This window comes from Amia ocellicauda, chromosome 12, assembly GCF_036373705.1.
Source record: "Amia ocellicauda isolate fAmiCal2 chromosome 12, fAmiCal2.hap1, whole genome shotgun sequence".
In the NCBI taxonomy this organism is placed as follows: domain Eukaryota; kingdom Metazoa; phylum Chordata; class Actinopteri; order Amiiformes; family Amiidae; genus Amia; species Amia ocellicauda.
This window is the reverse complement of record NC_089861.1, coordinates 32,153,458-32,177,938: the sequence shown is the minus strand read 5'-3', so window position 1 is coordinate 32,177,938 and position 24,481 is coordinate 32,153,458. Positions and strand designations below refer to the sequence as shown.

At 45.9% G+C, this 24,481-nt stretch overlaps 1 protein-coding gene across 2 annotated transcripts; it reads right to left on the bottom strand.

Annotated features, from left to right (window-relative positions):
• Positions 1–189: 189 nt before the first annotated feature.
• Positions 190–23,233, bottom strand: bcam (basal cell adhesion molecule (Lutheran blood group)). 2 transcript variants are annotated; one of them, XM_066719330.1, is made up of 17 exons: positions 23,012–23,233; positions 9,417–9,547; positions 9,111–9,324; positions 8,433–8,503; positions 8,074–8,170; positions 7,565–7,747; positions 7,142–7,266; positions 4,657–4,810; positions 4,103–4,212; positions 3,773–3,914; positions 3,529–3,653; positions 3,243–3,384; positions 2,917–2,949; positions 2,478–2,495; positions 1,825–1,966; positions 1,304–1,418; positions 190–1,181 (listed from the first exon to the last, which is right to left on the bottom strand). In XM_066719330.1, exons 1-17 carry the CDS (start codon positions 23,076–23,078, stop codon positions 1,179–1,181), a joined length of 1,872 nt encoding a protein of 623 aa, XP_066575427.1. In that variant the 5' UTR covers positions 23,079–23,233; the 3' UTR covers positions 190–1,178. The 2 variants fall into 2 exon arrangements, with proteins under 2 accessions (XP_066575427.1, XP_066575428.1); XM_066719331.1 differs by lacking the exon at positions 2,478–2,495 and having other exon boundaries at positions 23,012–23,232.
• Positions 23,234–24,481: the final 1,248 nt, after the last annotated feature.

Below are 24,481 nucleotides of genomic sequence, written 5' to 3'. Positions count from 1 at the left end.
CTTGTGTAATTACTGGACTTAAATGAGACTTGGGCAGGACCTCCTGAGAGAGAGAGGGAGGGAGAAGTGTGTGTGTGAGAGAGACAGCAGGGAGAGAGAAACACAGCAAGAGAGACAGCCAGAGAGAGAGGGGGGGGGATTGAGACACTAACTCTGGCACACAAAGAAATAAGCAATGACAGCAGAGGCGACATTTTTCTCAGACTCTTATTGCATTCCAACACTTCACACTTCATGACATAGGACTCATACCTAGGGGCTCCCCTTACACACGCAGTACACAGACACGACAACAGTACAACAGTCACGGTCATCACAACACCAACAAGAACAGCAACAGCAACAGCAACAACAATAAACAAATAAAGTTGCAATCTGAATGCAAAAATACACTCTCGTCTCCCTCCTTGCCCCATCTCCGCACACCAACAGAAAACAATTATAACAATAATAATAATAATAATAATAATAATAATAATAATAATAATAATAGAATAAGAAACATCAACATCATAAAAAATACTGGGTGCAACTAAATAATGAACAGTAACATGAAGCAGACATCAGTAGTTTCATCAAGGCAACAATCAACTCTTAAAAAAATACAGTAGAAATTATAACTTTTAGAAGTTTCAAAGATTGTGATTTTTTTCTTTCTTCTTTCTCTTCCATGAATAAGGGAGGGTCTTGGTGAAAGGGTGGGGAAAGTGAAGTGAAAAAACTTGTTCACACAATCAAAAGGTATACTTGGATAGGATTCATGATTCATAGCAGTGGAGAATTACATAGGGAAGGTCCAGTCCAGTCCAGTCCAGTAAAGATGGCTGCTGGAGTGGACTGTAGCTCTTCAGGACCAGGGCCGGGAGGACACTGACATACTCCCCTCAAAAATAAAATAATCATAATAAAATTCCCAGCATGCACATCTCTCAGAACCAAGAGACACACCTCACCACCCCTCACCCTCTCCCAGAATCCGCCAGCTCTTCTCCCACAATGCAGTTCAGTTCTCCATCAGTCATTCTATTTGTGTTTCTTCCTCTTTTGGTTTGTGTTCATCATTGAGTTTTTCCTTTCTCATTGTTGTTATCCATCCCTCCATCCATCTCTGCTCATCCTGTCTTTAAATTTGTTTTCACACGTGTTTCTTTTCTTTACGTATTCCCTTCTTTCGGCCATCACTGGGAAGAGGAAAAAGGGGGGGTTGACTTCAGAGCCGTAACTTCATCTCCACACTATCACTGCTGCAGCTGCTACTTTGAGAATGCAACTATTGCTACTGCGGCCCAGCATGACCTCTGACCTGATTCCCGATTGGCCGCTTGCCCGTGCTGGGGTCCAGGAGCCCTGCCTCCTCGTTGGCCTTCTCGGATTTCATCTCCACCACGATGTCATTGGGGTTTGACTCTGCACTCGTCCTAAGAGAGGGGGCGGGAGAGAGAGAAAGGGGTAAATACTATCCGAATGATACCCTGACTGCCTGGCATACTGACCCTACCAATTGCCCTCCTTCCCACCCACTCCCAGCACTGCCTCCTCCTCAGCGTGAATGAGTGTGTGTGTGAGAGTGTGTCAGTGTGTGAGCATGCGTCTCCCTTTCTCCTCAGTCACATGGTGTCACTGTGTGAGTGTGTCAATATGTAAAAATATTTGCTGTCCACATATTTCCACTGCCTTATTCCACTTCCCTGTGTTCAGGAATGTCCACCGGGTGTAGTAATAGCTTTGGCAATACTACCAATGTTTGCCATGCCAATAAAACACCATTCGAATTGGAATTTGTGTTTGTGCTTGTGTTTCCCTCTCTCATCTCTCCTCACTCACGCAGTGCTCTTGTCTTGGCGTGCACAGGGCAGCTTCCCACTCTTCTGCAAGCAGTACAGCAGCCCCGCCAGGAGGAGGAGCAGCACCACACACACCACCACTGCCACCACCACCGTCCGGCTGCCCCCTTCCTGCTTCCCCGCTGAGAGAGAGAGGGGGAGAGAGCGGTTAATACACACTCGTACACACACTCTGACTGATTGAGAGACAGACACAGTGACACACTGACAGACTGAGTGACACACTGACAGACTGACTGATACCACAGTACACCGACACTGCACTGAGGAAATGGGATGCAGAGAGTTAATACAGAAACAGTAACAAAATAGCTACAGTACACAAACACTGAAGAGAGAGAGAGAGCGAGACAGAGTGGAACAGGTGGGGGAGAGAGAGAGAGAAAGACAGACGAGCGACAGGTGGCGGCTAGACAGAGAGAAAGGGGGGTTTAATACAGATAAAAGGACTGACTACACAGTACAGACAGAGAGAGAAGTGGAGATGGGCACACTGACTGACTGAACAACTGGACACTAGCTGCACTGGGAGACTGAGAGACATGGGTAGACAGAGAGAGAGACAGACAGAGACAGACAGACATAGAGAGGCTGACAGAAAGACAGACAGAGAGAATCAGATGGTCTACAGACCTGTTAGTATAGGGTTTCCTGAGCGCAGCAAGGTTGAGACAGAGAGGAGAAGCTGAGAGGGCAGTCGCACAATGCCACAGAACGACACAAGTTGCACAATGCCACAACAGTCACACGCCGCACAAGACACCTACACTACAGCCACACGACACCATTGCACACACAACCACAAATGTCACACAGTCTCACCAGACAATTACACAACACAAGATACTGCACACCTGCACATCACAGTCCCCCAAGCACACAACTACACAAAACATTGCCTATATAATATAGAGAGCAGTGGCAAAACTCTCTCCCACTTCACAACTACACAATACACTATACAATGCTTTGCCACCACAAGCTCTGTACTGCTACAGCAGAGGGGAGAGGAGAGGAGAGGAAGAGAGAAGGGGGAAGGGTGTAGAGGGGAGAAAAGAGGAGAGAGTTTTACCTCCGCCAGGCTGTGAAGGAGTGGAGGATGCATCTGTGATAGAGAGAGAGAAAGGGGGGAGATTATTGCATTAGAAACAGAAATATAAATAAATTAAATACTCAATAGTACAATACGCTCTTTATTAACCATTACTCTTGTCTTCCAGTCCTTCTCTCTCATCCTCCTTATCTCTTTCTCTATACCTCCCTCCCCCCTCCCTCACACTTTTCATCTCTCTCTTTCTCTCTTTCCTTCCTCTTCATCTCTCTCCCTCCTTTTCCCACTGATTAGCCGATTAATTGGTTAATGAATTGATTTAGGTTTGCGAGGCCTGGCTGTCTGACCTTTGCCCACTGCGACCTGGAAGCGCTGTGTTTCCTGGCCGTGCTCATTGGTCGCCTCACAGGTGACCCCGCCCTGCAGGATCTTGGCGGTTGCATGCAGGGTCACAGTGCTGGTCACTCGGTTACCATTGATAGACTCCGACTGAGGGGAGAGAGGAAGAGAGGGGTGGAGGGAGAGAGAGAGAAGGAGAGGGGCAGGGGGGAGAGAGAGAGCAGTGTTAATACAGGAAACTGACTGGATGCTACAGACATACAAATACATACAGACAGATACAGACAGACAGACCTGCTCAGTGGGGTGACTCCAGGTGATCTCGGGAAGGGGGTTCCCCTGCGCAGAGCAGGTCAGGGTCACGAGGTCACCCTCCTTTAGCACCATAGCCTCCGATGGGCTGTCAATCACAGGCTTCCCTGGAGGGACAGACAGACAGAAAGTCAGTAAATCGGTCAGTGTCTTAGTGTGTCAATCAATCCGATTTATTTCTTTACCAGAGACAGTGTAACAGTCAAGTGACACAGGGGCACAGTACCTATGACATTGAGGGTGAGGTTGCCCGTTTTTGTTGCCGTGGGGATGGAGAGGAGGAAGGCGTGGCAGCTGTAGACCCCCGCATCGGAGAATGACAACTCACTGAGGTACAGTGTTTCGGACTGGGACAGCACCTTCGAGCCCTGGTGCAGAACAGCACAGAGTTACACAACTACAACCACACAGTGCACCTTCGCAACACAGCACAGCACAGCACCTTGAGCCCTGCTTCACAACACATAACACTACCCAGTACCACACTGGAGCAAACCTTTCTCTTCACATTCCCTTAACAAGCTAATTGGTTAACAAGACTGATGTGTGAGCTTGCCTTTCTCCACTCCATGCGGTGAGGGCCGGAGCCTTTGGTTTCGCACAACAGATTCACGTCACCCCCTAATGCCACTGACACCTCTTTAGGCATTGAGATTGGGTCCAGGTCTGGGGGAGAGAGGGAGAGAGAGGGTGTTTGTTCATACAGATACACTGACTGACTGTTTTAAATTCTCAGGACATGACTGTGCCTGTCTCCCCCCCAGGGTGCTGTCTCAGGGTGTAAACACCTGTAAACACCCCCTTGCCTACTTTCCCAGGAGGAAACTCGAGTTGTTTATAATATATTCTAACGTGTGATGTGATGTGCAGGAAGCAACTGGACTGCACTGGGAAACATTACACTGGACTGTACTGGACTAGCATGTAGTACTAGTATAGTCCACTATACCATGCTGTACTGTACTAAAGTGTAATATAGTGCACTATACTGTACTGGAGTGTACGGTTATAGTTCACTATGTTATACTGTATTACACTGCACTGGACTGTAATATAGTGCATAGGACTGTACTACACTATACTATATCAAACACAGTGACTGACACTCACAGTGCACCACTAGGGTCAGCTTTTTCTTGAGCTCCACAGAGGGTGGCGAATCAAAATCCAGTGCCTCGCACAAGTACTCGCCCTCGTCGCTGCGGGATACCGAATTAAGGGTCACTACTCCATTGGAGCCTGGAATAGAGACATCCTTGTCATCCTAGGAGAGAGAGAGAGAGAGAGAGATATTTAGGCAGTTACCCACTACTATTTACAGTTTTGCTCGATTGCTTGAGCACATTTGTCCAAACAGAATTCACCTTTTCAAAACAATTAACACACAGCCCCGAACTGAAACATGTTGGCCAGAATGACACATTTAATTTGCAAAATGCACTATGACTCTCAAAACATTAAATACTTGACACAAAATCAACTATCTCCATCAAAACACACAACTTGTTATCTAATGAAAAGGTATTTCAATCATTTGTTATATAATAGCCCAATAACTACTATCAATATACCCTAACATGGTTAACCCACTTTGACATGTCTGTGCCATTTGCACACTTACATTGCTCCAGTAAAATACCTAGCTGTATAAATGGGTACAAATATAAGTCACCCTGGATAAGAGTGTCAGCTAAATGACAAAAATAATAAAAATAATAATATCCAGAACCAACAGGCTATATTTGACCTTTTTTCATTTTCTCCTTTACAAATGCAATGATGCTGTAGATACAGAGAATACAAATAAAATACTCCAATCAAAACAAAGCAATGTCAAAACAGGCAACACAAATACACTATAAACCACAGTCAGTCCATTCGTTGTTGTCGATCAGGTCACATGTTTTAATTAAAATCACACTGGATGCTTTCCCTCGCAATGCAGCGAGGAACAAATCTCCTTGCATGGCACATCCACGCTTGGCCATCCTCTGCAATGATTTCCAGAGAACTGGCATTCATTGCCATTCATTCATCTAGGAGGGACATCTGGTCATGTGTACAGAAATCATGAACTTTGCACCTCCAAGCAGAAAATAATTCCTCGGCTAGATTGAGAAAAAGAAAGTATAGTGGGAGACCATTCAGTACCCAGATGGAAGAGGTGGAAAGCAACATTGTCCCATATGATGAAGAAGCAGGACATGTCAGGTCTCAACAGCCCTCTCTCATCTGGTGGAACCACTCTCTGTGAAGAGATGTTCTGTATTGTATTGCAGGGGTAAAGAACCCCACCGCTGGAGAGAGCGGCACACATGGTGATGTGTGCACCCATTTTTGCACATTCACAGTGGCCCTCTTACCAGTGGGGCTCCTCCCTCGACTCCTTACATTTGAAAGGTTGAAGGCGGCTTCACTCACATAAATTGCAGTCATTTATGGGGAATTGCGTTGCCCAGCCTCTCTCATGGAAAGGCCATGATTGACAAAATGGTCAATAATTGTGGCACAAATGTAATCTGAAACATTAGCTCTTTGTATTACCCTCCACCACCTACACACATCTGATCCCTCCTTCCTTTAAGGACAGCTCTACCTCTCCTTTGTCCTTGTCCTTGTGCATGTACTTGTCCTTGCCCTCACCCTCACCCTCAGCCTCTTACTTGGTCCATCCTTGCAAACAGCCCAAATGTGAGCTCTTTTATACATGAATAAGAGCTGCTTGTTGAATGAACAATTGTGCAAAGAAGTTTTGCACATGTGCAGAAGAGGTTCACATTCATGGGAGTAATTTGTAGTAGATTTAATTTTGTTTGACATGATTTACTCAACTGCGTTTTATGTCTTTTGTAGAGAGTTGTGTTTACTGTTTTGAAAAACTGTGCTTAATATTTGCATTATGTGTGAAAGCAATGAGAAATGACTTAGTGTTTTGCAAAAATTAATACAGTTTTGCTCATTAGGTTAAGATGGAGATCAAGGTGACCCCAGTTTAAAAGTGTCTTAGCAATCAAGAAAAACTGTAAAGCCCCAAAAAGAACATTGACCCCAGTGATCTCTGACCTGCTCCAGCCCAGCACTGCTCACACAGAACCAATCAGAGCTGACAGATTGAATGTGTGTGAGTTTCTTGTATTTTTGTCAGTTTCTTTCAATTTTGTTGTGGTTTGCTTTGTTCCCACTGTTGGAACCAAGGTGGTGTTTGAGTGCCAGTTGGGTGAGTTGGCTGTTGTTGGAGATGTGCTTGGTGCTTGGTGTGTCTCAGCCAGGCTCAGAAGGACCCAGAATTTGTCTGCTCTTTTTTTCAGCAGGGTTAAGGGACCTAGCTCAGCCTTGCACACATTGTGTGGGGGATTTCTATGTGTGTGTATAAGATGTTGTTACAGAATTCTAAATGAAATATTTTCCATTTTGATTTTATCCCAAGTTTTACATTTACTGTTCATAAATGGGGCCACAGTTTCACTCTCATAAAGAAGAATCAAATCCTTACTTGGGGCTTGAAACTGTAGAGTGTTTTATGGCATAGTAAGCCATGTGTGCTTTATCCCTCATTAAGCCATTTTGTCTTTTTCTCTCTCTACCTCTCTCTCACCTCTTTCTTGATGAAGTCGAATTCAGGGGTGGGGTTACCGTCTGCCTCGCATCTCATTCTGACACGATCGCCCTCTTTGATTGGCTCGGTATTCACCAGGGTAAAGGTCACCTTCTCTGTGTGATCTGATTGGATGGATCAGGGAAGTCTGTCAAAAATCTCCACCAAACTGATGTTATGTTCTCATTGACCATGTTCGGTAGGGCAGAGAAAGAGAGAGGGCGAGAGAGAGAGAGAGAGAGAGAGAGAGAGAGAGAGAGAGGAGGTAGAGGAAATCAGGACAGACAGAAAGAGAGACATCAACACTCCCACGCCCTCCTACTCCCACACACACACACCATCTCCCACTCCCACCCACAGCCCTACACTCTCCCACACCCACTCTCACAGCCTTCCCACTCCAGCCCCCGCCACCCCACTCACAGTGCAGGGAGAGATTGAACTTGGGCGAGTCGTTGTGCTCGCTGGTGTCCCCTGGCATGCTGTAGATGGCACGGCAGTGGAAGGAACTCTTGACGTCGCTCTTCTTTGGCTGCAAGTACAGGGTGCTGGTCACCGTGTACAGACCTGACGCCTCGCGCACCACCCTAGGCACCATGTACAGCTCTGAGAGGGGTGGGGGGAGCAGGGGACAGGGAGGAAGTGGGAGAGAGAGGGGGAGAGAAAGAAAAAGGGAAAGCAAAAGATGGAGGGAAAAGGGGGTTAGGAGGAGAGGGAGGGAAGGAAAGAGTGGGAAGGAGGGGAAAAGGAGAGAGAGATTAATAAACACTGACTGAACACCATAACTACTGTTTGTAGTACTGATAACAAAACTACTACTACAAATGAATAATAAGAGAGACAATAATATTACAATACTATTATTATTATTATTATTATTAATAATAATAATAATAATAATAATAATAATAATGATCTGGAGTTGCTCTCACTGTTGTTGGCCTCCATGACTTCAGGCAGGGGGGAGCCGTCCTTGTACCAGACGATCTTACCATCTGGGAAGCCATTCCGACTGCTGCACTTCCCCACCTGAGAGATTAATATAGGAAAACTAACAAACTGACACACTGACTGATTGATACACTAACTGACAAACTGATAAACTGACTGACTGACTGTAACACTGACTGACTGACTGACACACTGACTGAAACACTGATTGACTGATTGACATACTGACTGAACACTGACTGACTGACATACTGACTGACTGATTGACACACTTACTGACTGACTGACTGACTGTAACACTGACTGACTGACTGACTGACTGACTGACTGACTGACTCACCTCAGAGACGGTGGACTCGGTCACAGAGATCAACTGATTGGAGGTAGTCACCTCCGGCTTCTCCGGAGCGACTGAGAGGGAGAGAGAGGGAGGAGAGAGAGGAGAAAGAGAAAAGGCGGAGAGAGAGAGGGGGAGGTAGAGAGGGAGAGAGGAGAGAGAGAGAGAGAGAGAGAGGGGGGGGGGGGGGGATAGGGGATTGAGGAAGGGAGAGAATGAAGCGGAGAGAGGGAGAGAGGAGAGAGAGAGGGGTTAATACAAACACACTGACTGCTTCACTGACTAGGCACTACAGTACATGAATGGTGACAGAGAGGCAGAGAGAGAGGGAGAGAGGGAGGGAGCGAGACTGGAGGAGGGAGAGATGGATGGTGCTACCCTGTTATCAGTGGAGGACAAGTTGACACAGGCAGGAGGAAAATAACATGGAAGGCATGGAAATGGAGAGATGAGAGAACAAGAGATGGATCAAGATAAATGGATTAAAAACAACAAATGAACAAAATCTCTGACTAATACCGACACAGACAGCTGAGCACAGCCACAACATGAGCACACACACTCACTTATAAACACACTCACACACTCAAAAACACACATGCACTCACCAGCACACACAACCTCACAAACACACACACTCTCACATGCACATACACAGGCATCCACAGTTCCCCTCCTCACCATAGACTCTGAGCTGTGTGCTGCCCTCTCCGCTGCCCGTCGCACCCGCTGTGACCTGGCATGTGAACACCCGTTGATCACTGACCTTGGCACTGGTCAGTGAGAGGGACAGGTTTGTCTCCACGCTGACCCGCCCAGACAACGGTGTCCCCGTGTCTGAGCCTGCTCCATCCCCCGAACTGTACCCTACCCGCACACGACTGCCCCCCTCCTCCTGAGACACAGAGACACAGAGAGAGAGGCATATAGTCCCTGACTGACACACTGACACACTGACGAACAGACACAGACTCTCACAATACTCACAATGAACCACTCAGTCAGTACTGTGCTGGGCTTGATGCCAGTGAAGCTGAAGGAGCAGGGCAGAGAAACTGACCCCCCACCCAGCACGTCCACCTCCTGCGGGACCATCACTGTCACTGTGGCTGCTACCCCTGAGAGAGAGAGAGGGGGGAGTTAATACAGTACTGATACAGTAACAGTGACTGACTGACTGGACACTACAGTACAGCAACACTGACTGACTGGACACTTCAGTACAGTAACACTGACTGGACACTACTGTACAGTGAAACTGCACTGAGAGAGTTAGAGGGAGAGAGGGAGGGAGAGAGGGAAAATGGGGGGTGTCTACAGTCAGGTGATAATTTCTGTCCTTCCTGTGAAATTCCAAAAGGTGACAGAGGTCACACGCCACTCTGAACCTGCTAAGCTCTGGGTCAAAAGTCACAGCAATGTTGACATTATCCAGCAGAGTGCCACTTACTGCCCTCCCTTGCTCTTTCAGTCAGTGTATCAGTCAGTCAGTGTGTCAGTCAGTCACTCAGTCAGTGTATCGGTCAGACAGTGTGTCACTCAGTCAGTGTATCAGTCAGTCAGTCGGTGTATCAGACAGTCAGACACTATAATTTTAATCCCCCCCCACACTTTGGAATTGCACCCCCACCCCCCCGTTGAGAGCAGATGGCCAGACAGAGATGACTAATTAGGGGGTAATTAGCAGACCCCCAGACCAGGCCTGTGCACACAGTGGGTGGGTGGTGGGGTTGCATCAGCTCGTTAGCCAACGAGGAGGAGCTCAGGTGGATAATCGGATTTTCCAACACTCCCTCTCCCCCAAAAAAATAAAATAAAGGCGCGAGAGAGATGGAGACAGGGCAAGAGAGGGAGAGAAGTAGAGGGATCTGTGACAGATGGTTGGCAGACAGTGGGATGTTTCCCCCTTGCATCTGACAGACCCTCACACTGTGCCCAACACACACAATTACACCGTCCATCAGGAGAGAAAGAGAGAGAGAGAGGGAGGGGCAAAGAAAGTGAGAGTGGAAAGAGACGGAGGTAGAGAGGAGTAGTGGTGGGAGAGGGGGAGAAGGAGAGAGAAGGGGAGAAAAAGAAGGTTGGAAAGGTTGATCAAGGAAGTGTAGGTTTACATTAACACTGAATACAGAAGAATATTGTATTGACAGACACATAGACACAGAGAGAGACAGACACACAGAGAGAAGATACACAGACACACGCAAAGCCTGACACACAGACAGACACACACAGACAAAGACAGAGATGGAGAGACAGCAGGTGCAAACTGTCTTTTGTTACATCTACCAGCTGCCTGCCTCCCTCCCTCCCTCCCTCTCTCGTCCGTGAGAGAACAAAAGCACATTTACCTTCACCTGGCTCTCACCCGGCTCTCCTCCTTCCCACCCCTCCATCTCTGCACCTCTGTCTTCACCCTCCCCCTCTCCATTTCTCTCATGGCAGTCCTCCCCCTTTCTCTGTCTCTGCCCTTAGATGCACTGTATGTGTCTCCTCATTATTACTATTAGTAGTATTGGCATTAACGCTATTGTCTAGCGTGTTTTTTTGGTCTGTAGTAGCCCCGCCCCCTGACTCCTTCCATAACTCTGAGCAAACAGGAAGTGTGTGCTTGACCTCTGAACACACTTCCTGCAATCAGAAACCCAACCCACTGACCACAATAATACATTGACATGCACACTGCGACACAGACACACACTGACACAAACACAACACACAAAAACACACCCACACACACTACTACTGTTACTACACATACTAAGTTCTCTACTACTATTGTTACTGCTATACAACTACTACAATTAATAGTACTACCATTACTGCTAATATTGCTATTACCTTTACTGCTACTACACACACTACTACTGCAAGACTGCTACTAGTACTACTACCACTAATGCAAATAGAGGGGAGAGAGAGGGTGGGGGGGTGCTGAGAGACACAGAAACAGAGTGATTGACAGAGGGAGGAACAGAGAGACAGAGAGAGAGGGATGTAGGGAGAATGGAGAAAGTGAGAGAAGGAGGAAGGCGAGAGAGAGAGCCAGGCCAGCAGTGTAGAAAGTATAAAAAAGAAAGGGACAGAGAGATGTATGGCGAGGTCGAGAGGGAGAGAGAGGTAGAGAGAGAGCAAGAGAGGCAGAGAGAGAGAGAGATGGAAAAATGCAGAAAGACAGTGGGGTGGAGTGTCAGAGGGAGTTAACAGACGGAGGTAACAAGGGGATGGATGGGTGGAATGAGACAGCTGGAGTCACAGTGGTCACAGACTTTACAGCATGACAGAGAGAGAGAGAGAGAGAGAGAGAGCACAGCCTGGCCAGAGACCAGCCGGGACAGGAGACCTGACTGCCCAGAGAGGACAGGCTGTGCTCCCAAGGTCAACCACAAGAGCTCGAGACAGAGCTGCACTTAATTCAATTCACAGCCCTGCCAAACTCCTAAACAGTCCCTGTCCTCCTGGGAGAGGACACCAGCTGCATATCACTGGCAGCCCAGTATCCACCTGCCTTCCACAGCCTGAGGGACACACTGAGTCCACACACACTGGGACAATGAGTCCACACTCTGGGTTAATAGTATTTAGTTCAGAAAAAAGTGGAATTACTCTCATTCTTATTGCTGTTATATTTTTATATATATTACACATTTTCTATATATTATTAGTATATTTTTTTATGATTGCTATTAATGCTCTATCAAATCATTTATTATTACTTGATCTACTCAGCAACTGTTTTTTTTACAATTAGATTAAAATGATGAACCTATTTTTATTTATATAAATTGACCTGTTTGTTATTTTGTAATTGTTTGCCATAAATACCTGTCTGTATATATGTGTATGTACATTGTGTACATGTGTGTGAAACTGTTTGACATTTATTACTGTTTGACTTTATTACTGTGTTCTCTCTGTCTTCTATCTCTCTCTCTCTGTATTTGTCTCCCATTCTATTTCTTGCTCTCTGACTCTGTGTACATTACAGTAGTCAACAAAACAAACAGCCCCTGTGGAAATTAAACAGAAGCAGCTTGGTTCCAGATGTGTGAGTGTGTGTGAGTGAGTGTGTGTGCTTGTGTGACTGTGTCTTACTTGTTTCTTTCTAAGTCTTTCTTCTTTGTATTCACCTGTCACTCCCCCGTCTCATCTTTCCTCTCTCTCTTTCCTCCCTCTCTCTCTCTCTCTCTCTCTCTCTCTCTCTCTCTCTCTCTCTCCCTCTAACTCTTCATTAACTGGAAGGACTAATTGACATTAGTGTTGCCAAAGCATTGCAGACAAGCCTAGTGCTCAAGAACAGGGAAAAGTGAACAATAAATACAGGAATTATTATTATTATCTCTCACAATCTCTCTCCCTCTCCTCTTCCTCCTTTCCTTCTCTCTCTACCTCGCTCTCTGTCTCTCTCTCTCCAACTACATTCCAACTTGAGATTCCTGTCGTCATGGAAATGGAGGTCAAAAGTCAAGTCCTGACAAGTGTGCATGACCCCTCTCATTATAGCGCTGAGAGAGAGGGTGGAGAGAGGGAGGGAGGGGAGGGTATAGGGAGGGGAGTTGGAGGCAGAGGAAGATATGATAGAGAGGGAAAGAGAGAAGCAGAAACAGAGGGAGAGATGGAGAGAGGCAGGGAGAGGGAGAGAGGGGCAGCGATAGAGGAGGGGGAGGAGGAGGACGATAGGAGAGAAAGGGAGGGAGAGGGAGGAAGAAGAAGAGTGTGAAAGAGACTGAACAGCAAGTCAACATACTACCCTCACACCTCTCCCTCTTTCTCTTTTCCTAACAGCATCCCCTTTCTCTCTCTCTCTTTCTCTCGCAGTTAGTCTGTTCTCTACCGACAATCATTATGACTCGGCGACCAGTAACCGTGGCAACCCTGACCCCCCCCCCAACCAGCCAGCCAGCCAGCCAGCCTGCGCCAACCCCTCCCTCCTTTTGCCCCCCAATGTGAAAATTCCCCCTGGAAAAACAAAAACAAAAAGGAATGGATTGGAGATTTTAAAGAGCAAGACTTGGATGTGTGGAACAGCTCCCCGCCCCCCCAGGGAAGAGAGTACAGAATCCCCAGGTTTGCTACTGTGCAGAGACTACAGACACAAAGCACTCACACACTTATTGACACACTCACACACACACAAAGAGACAAATTCACACACACAGAGCCACCCAAACACAGAAAAAAACACACACACCCCCACAGACATAAACACACACAGACGCACAGAGAAAGAGAAGGACACACAGACAGAGAGAGAGAGGGACATAAACATAAACATGGTTAAAAACAGTCTCTCTCTCTGTCTACCTCCCTCCCTCCTTCCCTCTCTCTCTGGGTCAGTGCAGATGTCCCAGTCTAACACTCTATAATTGGTAAGAAGTTGAAGTTGCAGTTGGAAAATATGGTGACCTCTGACTTAATAACAGTGCCGGTCCCCCCACCCCTCCCCCGAATGAACACCTGACTCCTCACTCACTCACTCACTCAGTCTGTTTCTCTCGATTGGCCTCCCCCTAAGCCTCTTTTTCTCTCCCTCCATCTCTGCCACACTCCATTTCCCTGTTCCTTTTCAATCTCTCCACTTTCTACTTTTTCATTTCTCTCTCTCTTTCAAAGTAAAGTGAAACAAAGGAAAAGAGAGAGAGAGGTAGAGGGAGAGATGCACAAATAAGGGAGACTTTTACCCAAAGAATCCCCCATTCTCTCCCCCAATATCTCAAATTAAGACACAGACAAACTAATAATTGTCCCGGTAGAAGAAGAACACACAGACACATATGTAGCGGCCCATCCCAGCCTGAGGGGCCACAGTCAGCACAGCGCTGCGCAGGCAGACCCTGTGGGGCCCCTGGATCCTTGGCTGGCTGCAGCTGTTACGTTAATCCTGCTGTCATTACTAGTCTTGTCACTGAAATGTATTATTTACATATTTATGTATTTATTTTGTTGCTGTGGTTCTGGTTATTCAGTTTTATTGTGTATTCTGTGTAAAACTGTTTTAGCAACATTGCTCCTGTAGGTCAAAGCAACTTTAGAGAGAGAGGCAGAGAGAGGTATTGAGAGATTTAGAGAGGGAGATAGGGGTAGAGAGGGAGAGTGAGGGAGAGAGAGAAAGAGAAGGAGAGAATGAGTAATAGAGGGGGTGGGAGAGAGATTGTGAAGTTGCTGATGCCTATTTTACTTTTTTCATTCATTTTTTTATTTTTTCCTCTTTTACCCATTTGTATTCCATTGCCAAACTACTCTCTTCATTACAGCTAAATGGATTTCTGTGCAGTAATGAGACAGGCAGAGAGCCAGAGAGAGGGAGAGGGAGGGAGTGGAGAGGGAGAGAGAGAGAGAGGGAGAGCGAGGGGGAGAGAGAGAGGGAGAGAGTTATCAAGGGTCTTCAATGTCATCAAAAGGAGATGAAACAAAATAAACACCAATCAGAATCTGAACTAGGCCACTACCTACTGCTCACACCCATCCAGAAGAGAGCAGTAAAGTTCTGGATGCACCTGCAGGAGAGCCCCTGCTCTTGCTGCAGCACAAGGCCCTGAAACTCCAAGAGCTTAGCCCAGACCCCCTGAAACCCTGAAGCTCACAACACTGACCCATAACAATACTGAGCAGCTTTAGGTCAGCACTGCTCTCTGGCCACAAATCAGAGACAACCAAATTATAGAACAAACCAAAGACTTATCTAAATCTCAAAGCAAACTAGATTGCTATCGGGCCCTAATCAGAGAATACACCCTGGCAGAGTCTCTTTTCACTGTCAGAGTTACGAAGTGGAGACAGATCCTGACCCAGTACAGTCTCAGTGACCACAGCCTGGCCAGAGAAACTGGCCAACACAGGCAGACCAGGCTGCCCAGAGAGGACCGGCGCTGTGGTCACTGAGACAGGAGAGGTGGACACAGAGATGTACTTTCTCCTGCACTACACAGCTGGAGAGAGAATGTCTCCACCAATATCATTGAAAATACAATTGTATTTATTTATTTTCTACTATTTTCCTACTACTCTGTTTATACTATATTATTATATGTTACTGTAATAACAAAGATGTATTGTATATACTTTTTTAATGTATGCCTATACATTTACATTTAAATCTGTTAATGTATTATTAGTTTATCCCCCCTACATTATATATTATACTTTCTATCTTCTGTAATGCTGTGGCCACACATTGTATATGGCATGCCAATAAACTGAACTGAGAGAGAGATGAGATTTCTTAAAAGCTTTTAGTATGATTACAGTGTGTATTACTGTCAGAGGGCCATTTATACTATATCCATCTTTTGAGAAAGGCTCTCTCTCTCTCTCTCTCTCTCTCTCTCTCTCTCTGTGTCTCTGTCTCCCTCTCCCTCTATCTCTAAGTGCAGATAAAAGCATGACACAGTGCAACACAACATAACACAACTCAACAAGCAGTGTAAAGTCAGTCAGTGTTACTGTACTGTAGTGTCCAGGCAGTGTGTCTATAGTACATTAACCCCTTTCTCTCTCTATTTCAATCTGTCAACATCTCGCCTTTTTCATTTTCTTTTCATTTTCTCTGCTCAAAATATATTTTCAAATAAAGGGAATTGAATGAGAGAGGGAGGGAGAGAGTAAGAGAGAGAGGGAAGGAGAGAGGGTTAATGTGAGATTGGGTAATAACTGAAACACTGCCTGGGGGGTAAGAGATGGAGAGATAGAGAGATGGACAGAGAATGTGAGAGTCAGAGAGAGAGAGATGCCGAGATACAGTGTGTCCCCAAACATTAATTATTAACCACTCTCTCATTATAGCAACTTCTCTTTATAGACGCTCCCTAATTGGATTCTGTGACCCCCTATGTATTCCTTTTGTACCTCCTATATTACTTTTTGACAGTCCCTTAGGGCAACTGGTGAAATTGACATTGACTTTGATTTAATTTGGAGACCCGTGCCTAACTTTTTCTCTCTCACCACGATCAGTTTGTAATTGGCAGATGGTCCCTTGGCCCAAAACAGTAGCCAGTTCAATGTAAGATTGATAAGGAGACAGAGGGAGAGAGGAAGAGAGATGGATGAGAATTAAAAAAATGTACAAGTTTCAGCAGGCCCAGCAGTCTCTCTCAGGGCTGTATGGTCACCAGTATTAACACCCCCCACCCCCTTTACTCACTCTCTCTCTCTCTCTCTCTTTCTCTTTCTCTCTATTCAAATTCGAAACAAGCATTATTGACATGTTTATACAAGTATTGCCAAAGCATGTATGTTACAGGTGAAAGTACTTTCTCTCTCTCTGTGGTGTACAATTAAGTGAATAGTTCAATAGTGGTGTTTCATTCTCTCTTTCTAATTGTATCAAACAAAAGTTATCCTAAATGTCAACACTCACACTCGCTCACACTCACTCACAATCACACACACACACACACACACACACTCACTCACTCACTCACACACTCTCAAAGGCAATCAAGACAGGGCACAGGTGTGCAGATTTGAAAACAGATAACACAAAGACAACGCAAGAGGGATTACGACAACACACAACATCAGAGGGACGCCAGCAGAGACCCGGCAGCCAAAACAACAAGAGCAAAACCCCAGAAAATCCCCCCAGTAAACAACACTGTGCAACTGAACAACAGATAAGTGGGGGGGGGGAGGGCAGACAGACATCTCTGTATCACTCTCATCTGGGCTACTGCATTCCAGAGTGATTGACTGATGGGAAAATAGAAAATGAGTGATGGACAGAGAGAGAGCGAGAGCGAAACTTTTTTTTTTACTTATTAATCTCTTTATTGAAACATTCTCCAAAATCAATGCCGAAAAGTGCTCAGTGCAAAGCAGCAAGAAACAACAAACAGCAATGGAACGAATGCACCAATTTACCGATAGCGCAACACAGCAGAGTCAATAAACAGAGACAGGAACCTGCCCACCACCTCCCCCAATTAAAAAAACATACATTTTAAAAACAAGTTAACAATAAGAGGGAGGGAGAGAATGATGGCGAGGGGCAGTGAGAAGGGGAGAGATATATAGGAGAGGTAGTGATAGCTTCACCCACTCCCTCCTGTCCTCCTCTTTTCCCCTTTCATTTACTCTCTTCCCCCTCTGTCCCTATTCCTCCATCTCCCTGTCTCTCTCTCTCTCTAATCCTCACCCTCTTTGTAATATGAGATTGCTACATCTTTATCCAGCTGTCCAGTAACCTCACTGCCACGTGGATTGACCGACTGACGGACAGACAGCCAGACATGTGGCTGCACCCTGACCAAAGACAACTGTTTACACTAAGACCCTGCCTATCTGGCACAGAGAGCGAGAGAGGGAGGGAGGGAGAAAGGGAGAGAGAGAGAGAAGATTAAGCATTGACTGGCTGACTGAATATTGTGGTGTATTAGCACTGCACTGAGAGAGAGACAGGGGGGGTAGGAGATTTACATTTATTTATTCTTTAAAGTTCCTGTAAATGCTTTGCTAAACCTGTGTAAACTCAACATGCCAATAAAGTTGTTTTTTAATTTAAATATTTAAATTTGAGAGGGAGATCTGTCAATGCATGTTAAAGTGTAAAATGTATAAAAATGACTGTTCCTGAGGGCTTGGCCTGTCTGTCAATGCTCTGGAAAACTGACATCACTTAGTCCTGTCAATAAAGCTGTTGGAGTTAAATTGAAGTGTGAGAAAGGGAGAGAAAGCAGTTAGTACAGTACATACTGACTGCACACTACAGTACAGTAACACTGACTGACTGACTGGACACTACAGTACAGTAACACTAACTGACTGACTGGACACTACAGTACAGTAACACTGACTGACTGACTGGACACTACAGGACAGTAACATTGACTGACTGACTGGACACTACAGGACAGTAACACTGACTGACTAGACACTACAGTACAGTAACACTGACTGACTGACTGGACACTATAGTACAGTAACACTGACTGGACACTACAGTACAGTAACACTGACTGACTGACTGGACACTACAGTACAGTAACACTGACTGACTGGACACTACAGTACAGTAACACTGACTGACTGACTGGACACTACAGGACAGTAACACTGACTGACTAGACACTACAGTACAGTAAAACTGACTGACTGACTGGACACTACAGTACAGTAACACTAACTGACTGACTGGACACTACAGTACAGTAACACTGACTGACTGACTGGACACTACAGTACAGTAACACTAACTGACTGGACACTACAGGACAGTAACACTGACTGACTGACTGGACACTACAGTACAGTAACACTAACTGACTGACTGGACACTACAGTACAGTAACACTGACTGACTGGACACTACAGGACAGTAACACTGACTGACTGGACACTACACTGCACTGAGAGAAGAAGAGTGAAAGAGAGAGAGGGAGAGAAAGACAGGTCTCCAGTGATTGTACTGTAATTGGCTCAGTGTTGTACCCACCCCCGCCCCCCACCCAACCACTTTCTTAGTTATTGAACACATTCCACACAAACAACAACCAGGTCATAAACAACAAATACAGAAACACTGCACAACCCCCTCCCCCCCACTCTCTCTTTCTCTCCCTCTCTTTCTCTCTCCCCCCCTTTCCCCTTCCCTCCTTCTACCCTGTATTTATCTCGCTCTCCTCCTCATCTATCTTCCTGTCTCTCTCTCTCTCAATTCATATTCAAATTCAAAATGAGTTTTATTGGCATGACAAGTTTGCACAAGTGTGACAAGAAAGCCTTTACATACACAGTAATGGAAACAGACAAACTACAATCAATTGTCAAATTAAAGAAGTTGAAAAAATAAGTTAATCAGCATCACAGATTTAACAAATATAGTTATTTTCCAAATACTCTCTCTATCCCTCTCTCTATTCTTTGAAAATCTACCTGCTTCACCACTCCCTCTCTCTCTCCCTCTCTTTGTGAACAAGCACACATTGTTAAGACATTCCTGCTGTCACTGGAATGTTGATGTTTAACCAGGGTGATTAGGGAGAGAGAGAGAGAGAGGGAGAGAGGTAGAGAAACAGAGACAGATCCTGAGCCAGTTCAGACAGAGCTGCCACAGCCTGGAGAGAGAGAAAGAGAGAGAAAGCCCAACGCCTGAAGTGGAAGCCCAGAGACGAGAGAGTGTGTGGGGTGGAAGTGAAGGTCCACTTCCGGCTGCACTGCCCCAAACACACTGCCGTCAGGGCCGCCTGCTCCCACAGACTGGCAGGCCTGACCCCTGACCTCAGATCACCAAGCAGGGACAACAGAGCGGCCATGCTGCTGGGGGAGGAGCACAGACAGCAGAGAGAGCGGTGCCATACAGCACTGCCCAAGCAGCACTGCGGGTCCATGACAGTGTGTATACAACAACTCTATAGAAAAAGTATGTAAATGTGAAATGCATCGTTTTTGTATTTATTGTTCCCATCACCCTGTTCCTGAGCACTGGGCTTGACTGTCAATGCTTTGGCAACACTGATGTCACTTAGTCCTGCCAATAAAGCTTTTTTGAATTGAATTGAATTGATTTGAGTGGTGGGGTAGGGTGAAGATTAGTAGTGTACTGGGATTTAATTATTTTTCTTTCTCTCTCTCATTCTATCCTTCCTTCTCCTGCTCTCATCCTTTTCCTCTCTCTACTCTAAGGTTTTCTGGTCTCGTCTGTGGAACAGTACAATGACTCTGCAGCAGTACAGTACAGTGCAGTCAGTGACTCAGTTCAATTTTATCCAATTCAAAAAAGGTTTATTGGCATGACTAATTGGCATCAGTGTTGGCAGAGCATTGACAGTCAGGAACAGGGCAATGGGAACAATAAATACAGTAATTAACCATTTACAGTACAGTCAGTGACTCAACAGCAGTCCAGTCCAGTCCAGTACAGTGACCTGTCTCTCTCTCTCTCAGTACATCTGTGCTTTATGCTCTCTCGCTCCCTCATCACAGAGTCTCCATTGGCACTTACAGACTAATAACAAGACAGCCCTGGAGCCACAACAAAGACACAGTCTCTGCATCTCCCTCCCTTCCTCCCTCCTGGTCTCTGTTCTTCCTTTGCATTGTTGTGAGGGGCTTATCATCAAGGTAGATGAGTAGAGAGAAAGACGGAGACAAAGACGGAGAGGGAAAGAGGGATTAGCACTACTACTACAGTACGAAGAGAGAAAGAAAGAGAAAGATTGCGAGATGGGGGTGAAGGGGGGAGAGGGAGAAGGGGATTAACTGAGACACACTGACTGCTACTACAGTCCTGAGAGAGGGGGATTAACACGGACACAGTGACTGACTAGCACTACAGTGCATCCACACTGCACTGAGACGGAGCGAGGGAGGAAAGGAGGGAGGGAGAGAGCAGACACCTCCCGTGTGAGTGCACTGGTGTGTGCCAATACCCCCAGCCACTTAATTTTCTGTGGATTCAGGATAGGGGCGTTGTCACACTCACACACACACACACACACAAACAATCTCTCTCAGACACACACTCACACAATATCTCTCACTAACACACATAAACGCACACAGTGCATGTGTGTGTGAGTGTGTCAGTAAGTTTGTGTGTGTGTGTTTGTTTGTTTAAGTGACAATAAGTGTGTGAGTGTCATTAAGTGTGCGTTTGATTGTGTTATTAAGTGTGTGTGTGTATGATTGTGTGTCATTAAGTGTGTATGTGATTGGGTCATTAAGTGTGTGTGGGTGTATGAGTGAGTCATTAAGTGTGTGTGTGTGTGTGTGTGTGTGTTGTACCACATCTCATTTCCTAGGGGGCGACAGATGTGTCCGAACGAGGAATAAAAAGTTACACCCGTTTCTTCATATACTTTAAAAACAGGCGCACATACATTTCCGTTTCCCCATTTAAAGATTCCTTACTTTAAATCCCCTGGAAATTGCATCGCGGCGGGGGGCGTTTGATAGCTTTAGCTTCTAAGTCTCGTTGTTATATAAAAAAAAAAAACATACGGAATTAATTGCACGATCGAAAACACTGTGGAAGTCAGGCTTCTGGTCCAGTACAATGGCGAGCAGACCGCGTCTCCGCCCGCCCGGCTGAATGGAAGTGACGGCCTGTCGGGGGGATTCTCTCCGCTGCGGCGTCTTTGGAACAGTCATAAGAGGGGGGGCGAAACAGAGCCTGATACTTCACTGCTAATTACTTTAATTATATGAATACATTTCAGTAATTGGTGTGATGGCCCATAGTTTCCAGGTAAATAAATAAACCCATAGATTAACAATCCTGCCACTCATGCCTCTCTCTCTCTCTCTCCTTCTCTCCTGCACACTATTCCACACACCATCACATTTACACACACTTAGTGAAAGCAGTATGTAATGAGAATGAATAGTGGTATTCTGACTGTGTAGTAGTGGTGTTGTACCTACAAGATGTTATTCAGGCCACTCTCTGTTCTCTTCTTTCCCTCCATCTATTGTACTATTGTAGCCCCCCCCCCCCTCTCTGGTGCAATAGAGGGTAACTTTTATTTTATCTTGTCTATCTGTCCGTCTATTGCTCCCCATGTCTCCACCCTCTCTGTCCCTGTGATTGACAGGCCCTGGGGGAGACAGGCCGCCCCCTATTAATATCGCAGCTGGTCATTTTACACAGTGAGAGGGAGGGGTGCGAGGGGGGGGGGTGTTGGTTGGGGGAGAGAGGGAAAGAAAAGAATGAAAGAAAAACGAGGTGGAAATACAGAGGCAGAGAACAGCGACAGACAGTTGTCTGATGGGGTATGTGTGTGTTGGCGGGATGACATAAAGCGGTAACCAGAGTTAAAACAAGGAAAGTTAAGGAGAGAGAGAGAGAGAGGGTGGGGGGGTCCGCCACACAGCGCTGCCGTCGCTCAGTACAGCAGCTGCTCACAACCAGCCTCGCACACCGGCATAGGGGGGTGGTCGTCATCGCGCCAACGGTTCAATAATTGGGGAGGTAGTGATATCAAAGCATTCACAGTGGATCCAGATCAATACCACATACATAATACATTTCAACTACAACTAGCAGTCCTTAATGTCTCACTGTGCTACACAAAGGTGTGTGTGTGAGAGAGGCGGTAGGGCGCTACTGTACACAGCCCACTCCAGAACACAACACTCGGGGCGCTTAGAACCGCAGTGCGTCGCCGCCCCGCTTCAAACAACCCGCCCGACCCGCCACGCCCGGAGCCGAGCTCAGCAGAACCGGACACCGCCTTGGCAGCGCCTCGGGAGGGACTGTCCCTCTTCAGTGACAGCATCTCCCAAAACAGCCCCGGACCGCAGCATCTGCCGCTGCCTATCGGAGGATACAAAGACACCGGCGACACTGAGCCGCGCTGCGGCTGTCGAGTCCGCTGCCCCGTCAAACACACGTACACCAAATAGCTTCAAATGTGATTTATAGTCCTAGCATACGTTTTTTAACAATATCCCTTTGAGCAGATATATTGTCTACATACAGAGAGAGAGAGAGAGAGAGAGAGAGAGAGAGAGAGAGAGAGAGAGGTAGTATCGCAGAATATAATTACGTAAAAGTTTAAAATATAATTTATTCAGAGTATAACGCAAATACCGAAAAACATGTGTTTCACAACTCAGGGCATATCAAAAAAGAGCGGCTTTACCTTCCAGGGAGAAAATCAGCAAAACGGTCAGCAGGAAAGTGCGTCTTAGACTCTTGATAGCGTCCATCTCCGAGCGACTTCTCTCTCTGTTGCAATCTTTCTTTTTTGAATCGCTCACTTGCTTGCTTGCTTTCTCTTCCACTCCCTCTTTCTCTTGATCTCTCCTTCTCCCCCTCTCTCCTCACTGGCTCTATAGCAGTTCTGACTGTTGCGTCTCCCGCTTAATATACAAGTACAAAAGGTAACCCCCCCCCACGGGCTCCTTCTCCTCCTCCTCCTCCTCTCTCTCCCCCCCTCTTTTTCTCGCTGAGGTGCAGAGACCGACTTCTCCTACCCTCTGTAGATTGAAATCGATCGGATTGACAAACCGACTAACCGACCGACAGACCAGGCTGGAGTTGGAGATAAACGTAAAAAAAAACAAAAATACAGTCTGGCCGGGCGCCGCAGAGCCGCTATAAGCAGAGTCCCGTTTATTTACATCAACCCGCTTCTCTCTAATCCTGCCCAAGTTTCTGTATAGAACAAAGACACCGAGGGCTGACAGAGTAGTAGTAGTAGTACTAGTAGTAGTAACAGCATACGCTTATTAACTATTTATACTGTCACCTATGCTGCTATTGCTAGTATTATTACTAACATTACTACTATATTTCTTTATTTGTTTGCTTGAGTACTACTCCTGCAAATTTTCTACATCTACTACTAATGCTACTCCCACTGGTAGGATCCATGGCATTCCTACTACAGTAGTACTACTGTGCTACTATTACTATCTACTACTACTAGTAGTAGTGTTTTACTGCTACTATTATAGTAATACTTTATTGTTACTTCTAATAATACTACTAAGTACTGCAACTGCTACCGTAATGCAATTCCCACTGCTACTACAAGCTGTTACTATTCCTACTACTGTTACTCATGCCCCTGCACCCCAGTGTGTGCCCCTGCCCCTGTGTGTGCCCCTACGCCTGTGTGTGCCCCTGCGCCTGCCCTCTCACTGCTGCACTAATAACAGTTGTGACTGAGCAGCATTCCTGACATTACACACCGCTGCTGTACAGGAGGAACAGCTGTTACACTCACACACATATTCAAACACACACGCACACATGGACTCATTCATATATAATAATAATGATAATAATATAAATATATACATATAATATACAGCTCTGGAAGAAAATGAGACCACTGCAATTTTTTCTTAAATCAGCATCTCTGCATGTATGGCAGCCATTCCATTCCAGTCATATTTTTATTTGGAATTTGGGAGAAATGTTGTCAGTAGTTTATAGAACAAAAATCTTCATTTTACCCAAACACATACCTATAAATAGTAAAACCAGAGAAACTGATAATTTTGCAGTGGTCTCTCAATTTTTTCCAGAGCTGTAGATAATAGAGAATGTATGTGTGAGAGAGGGAGAGAGAAAGAGATAGACAGGGAGAGGAGGGTAAAGAGAG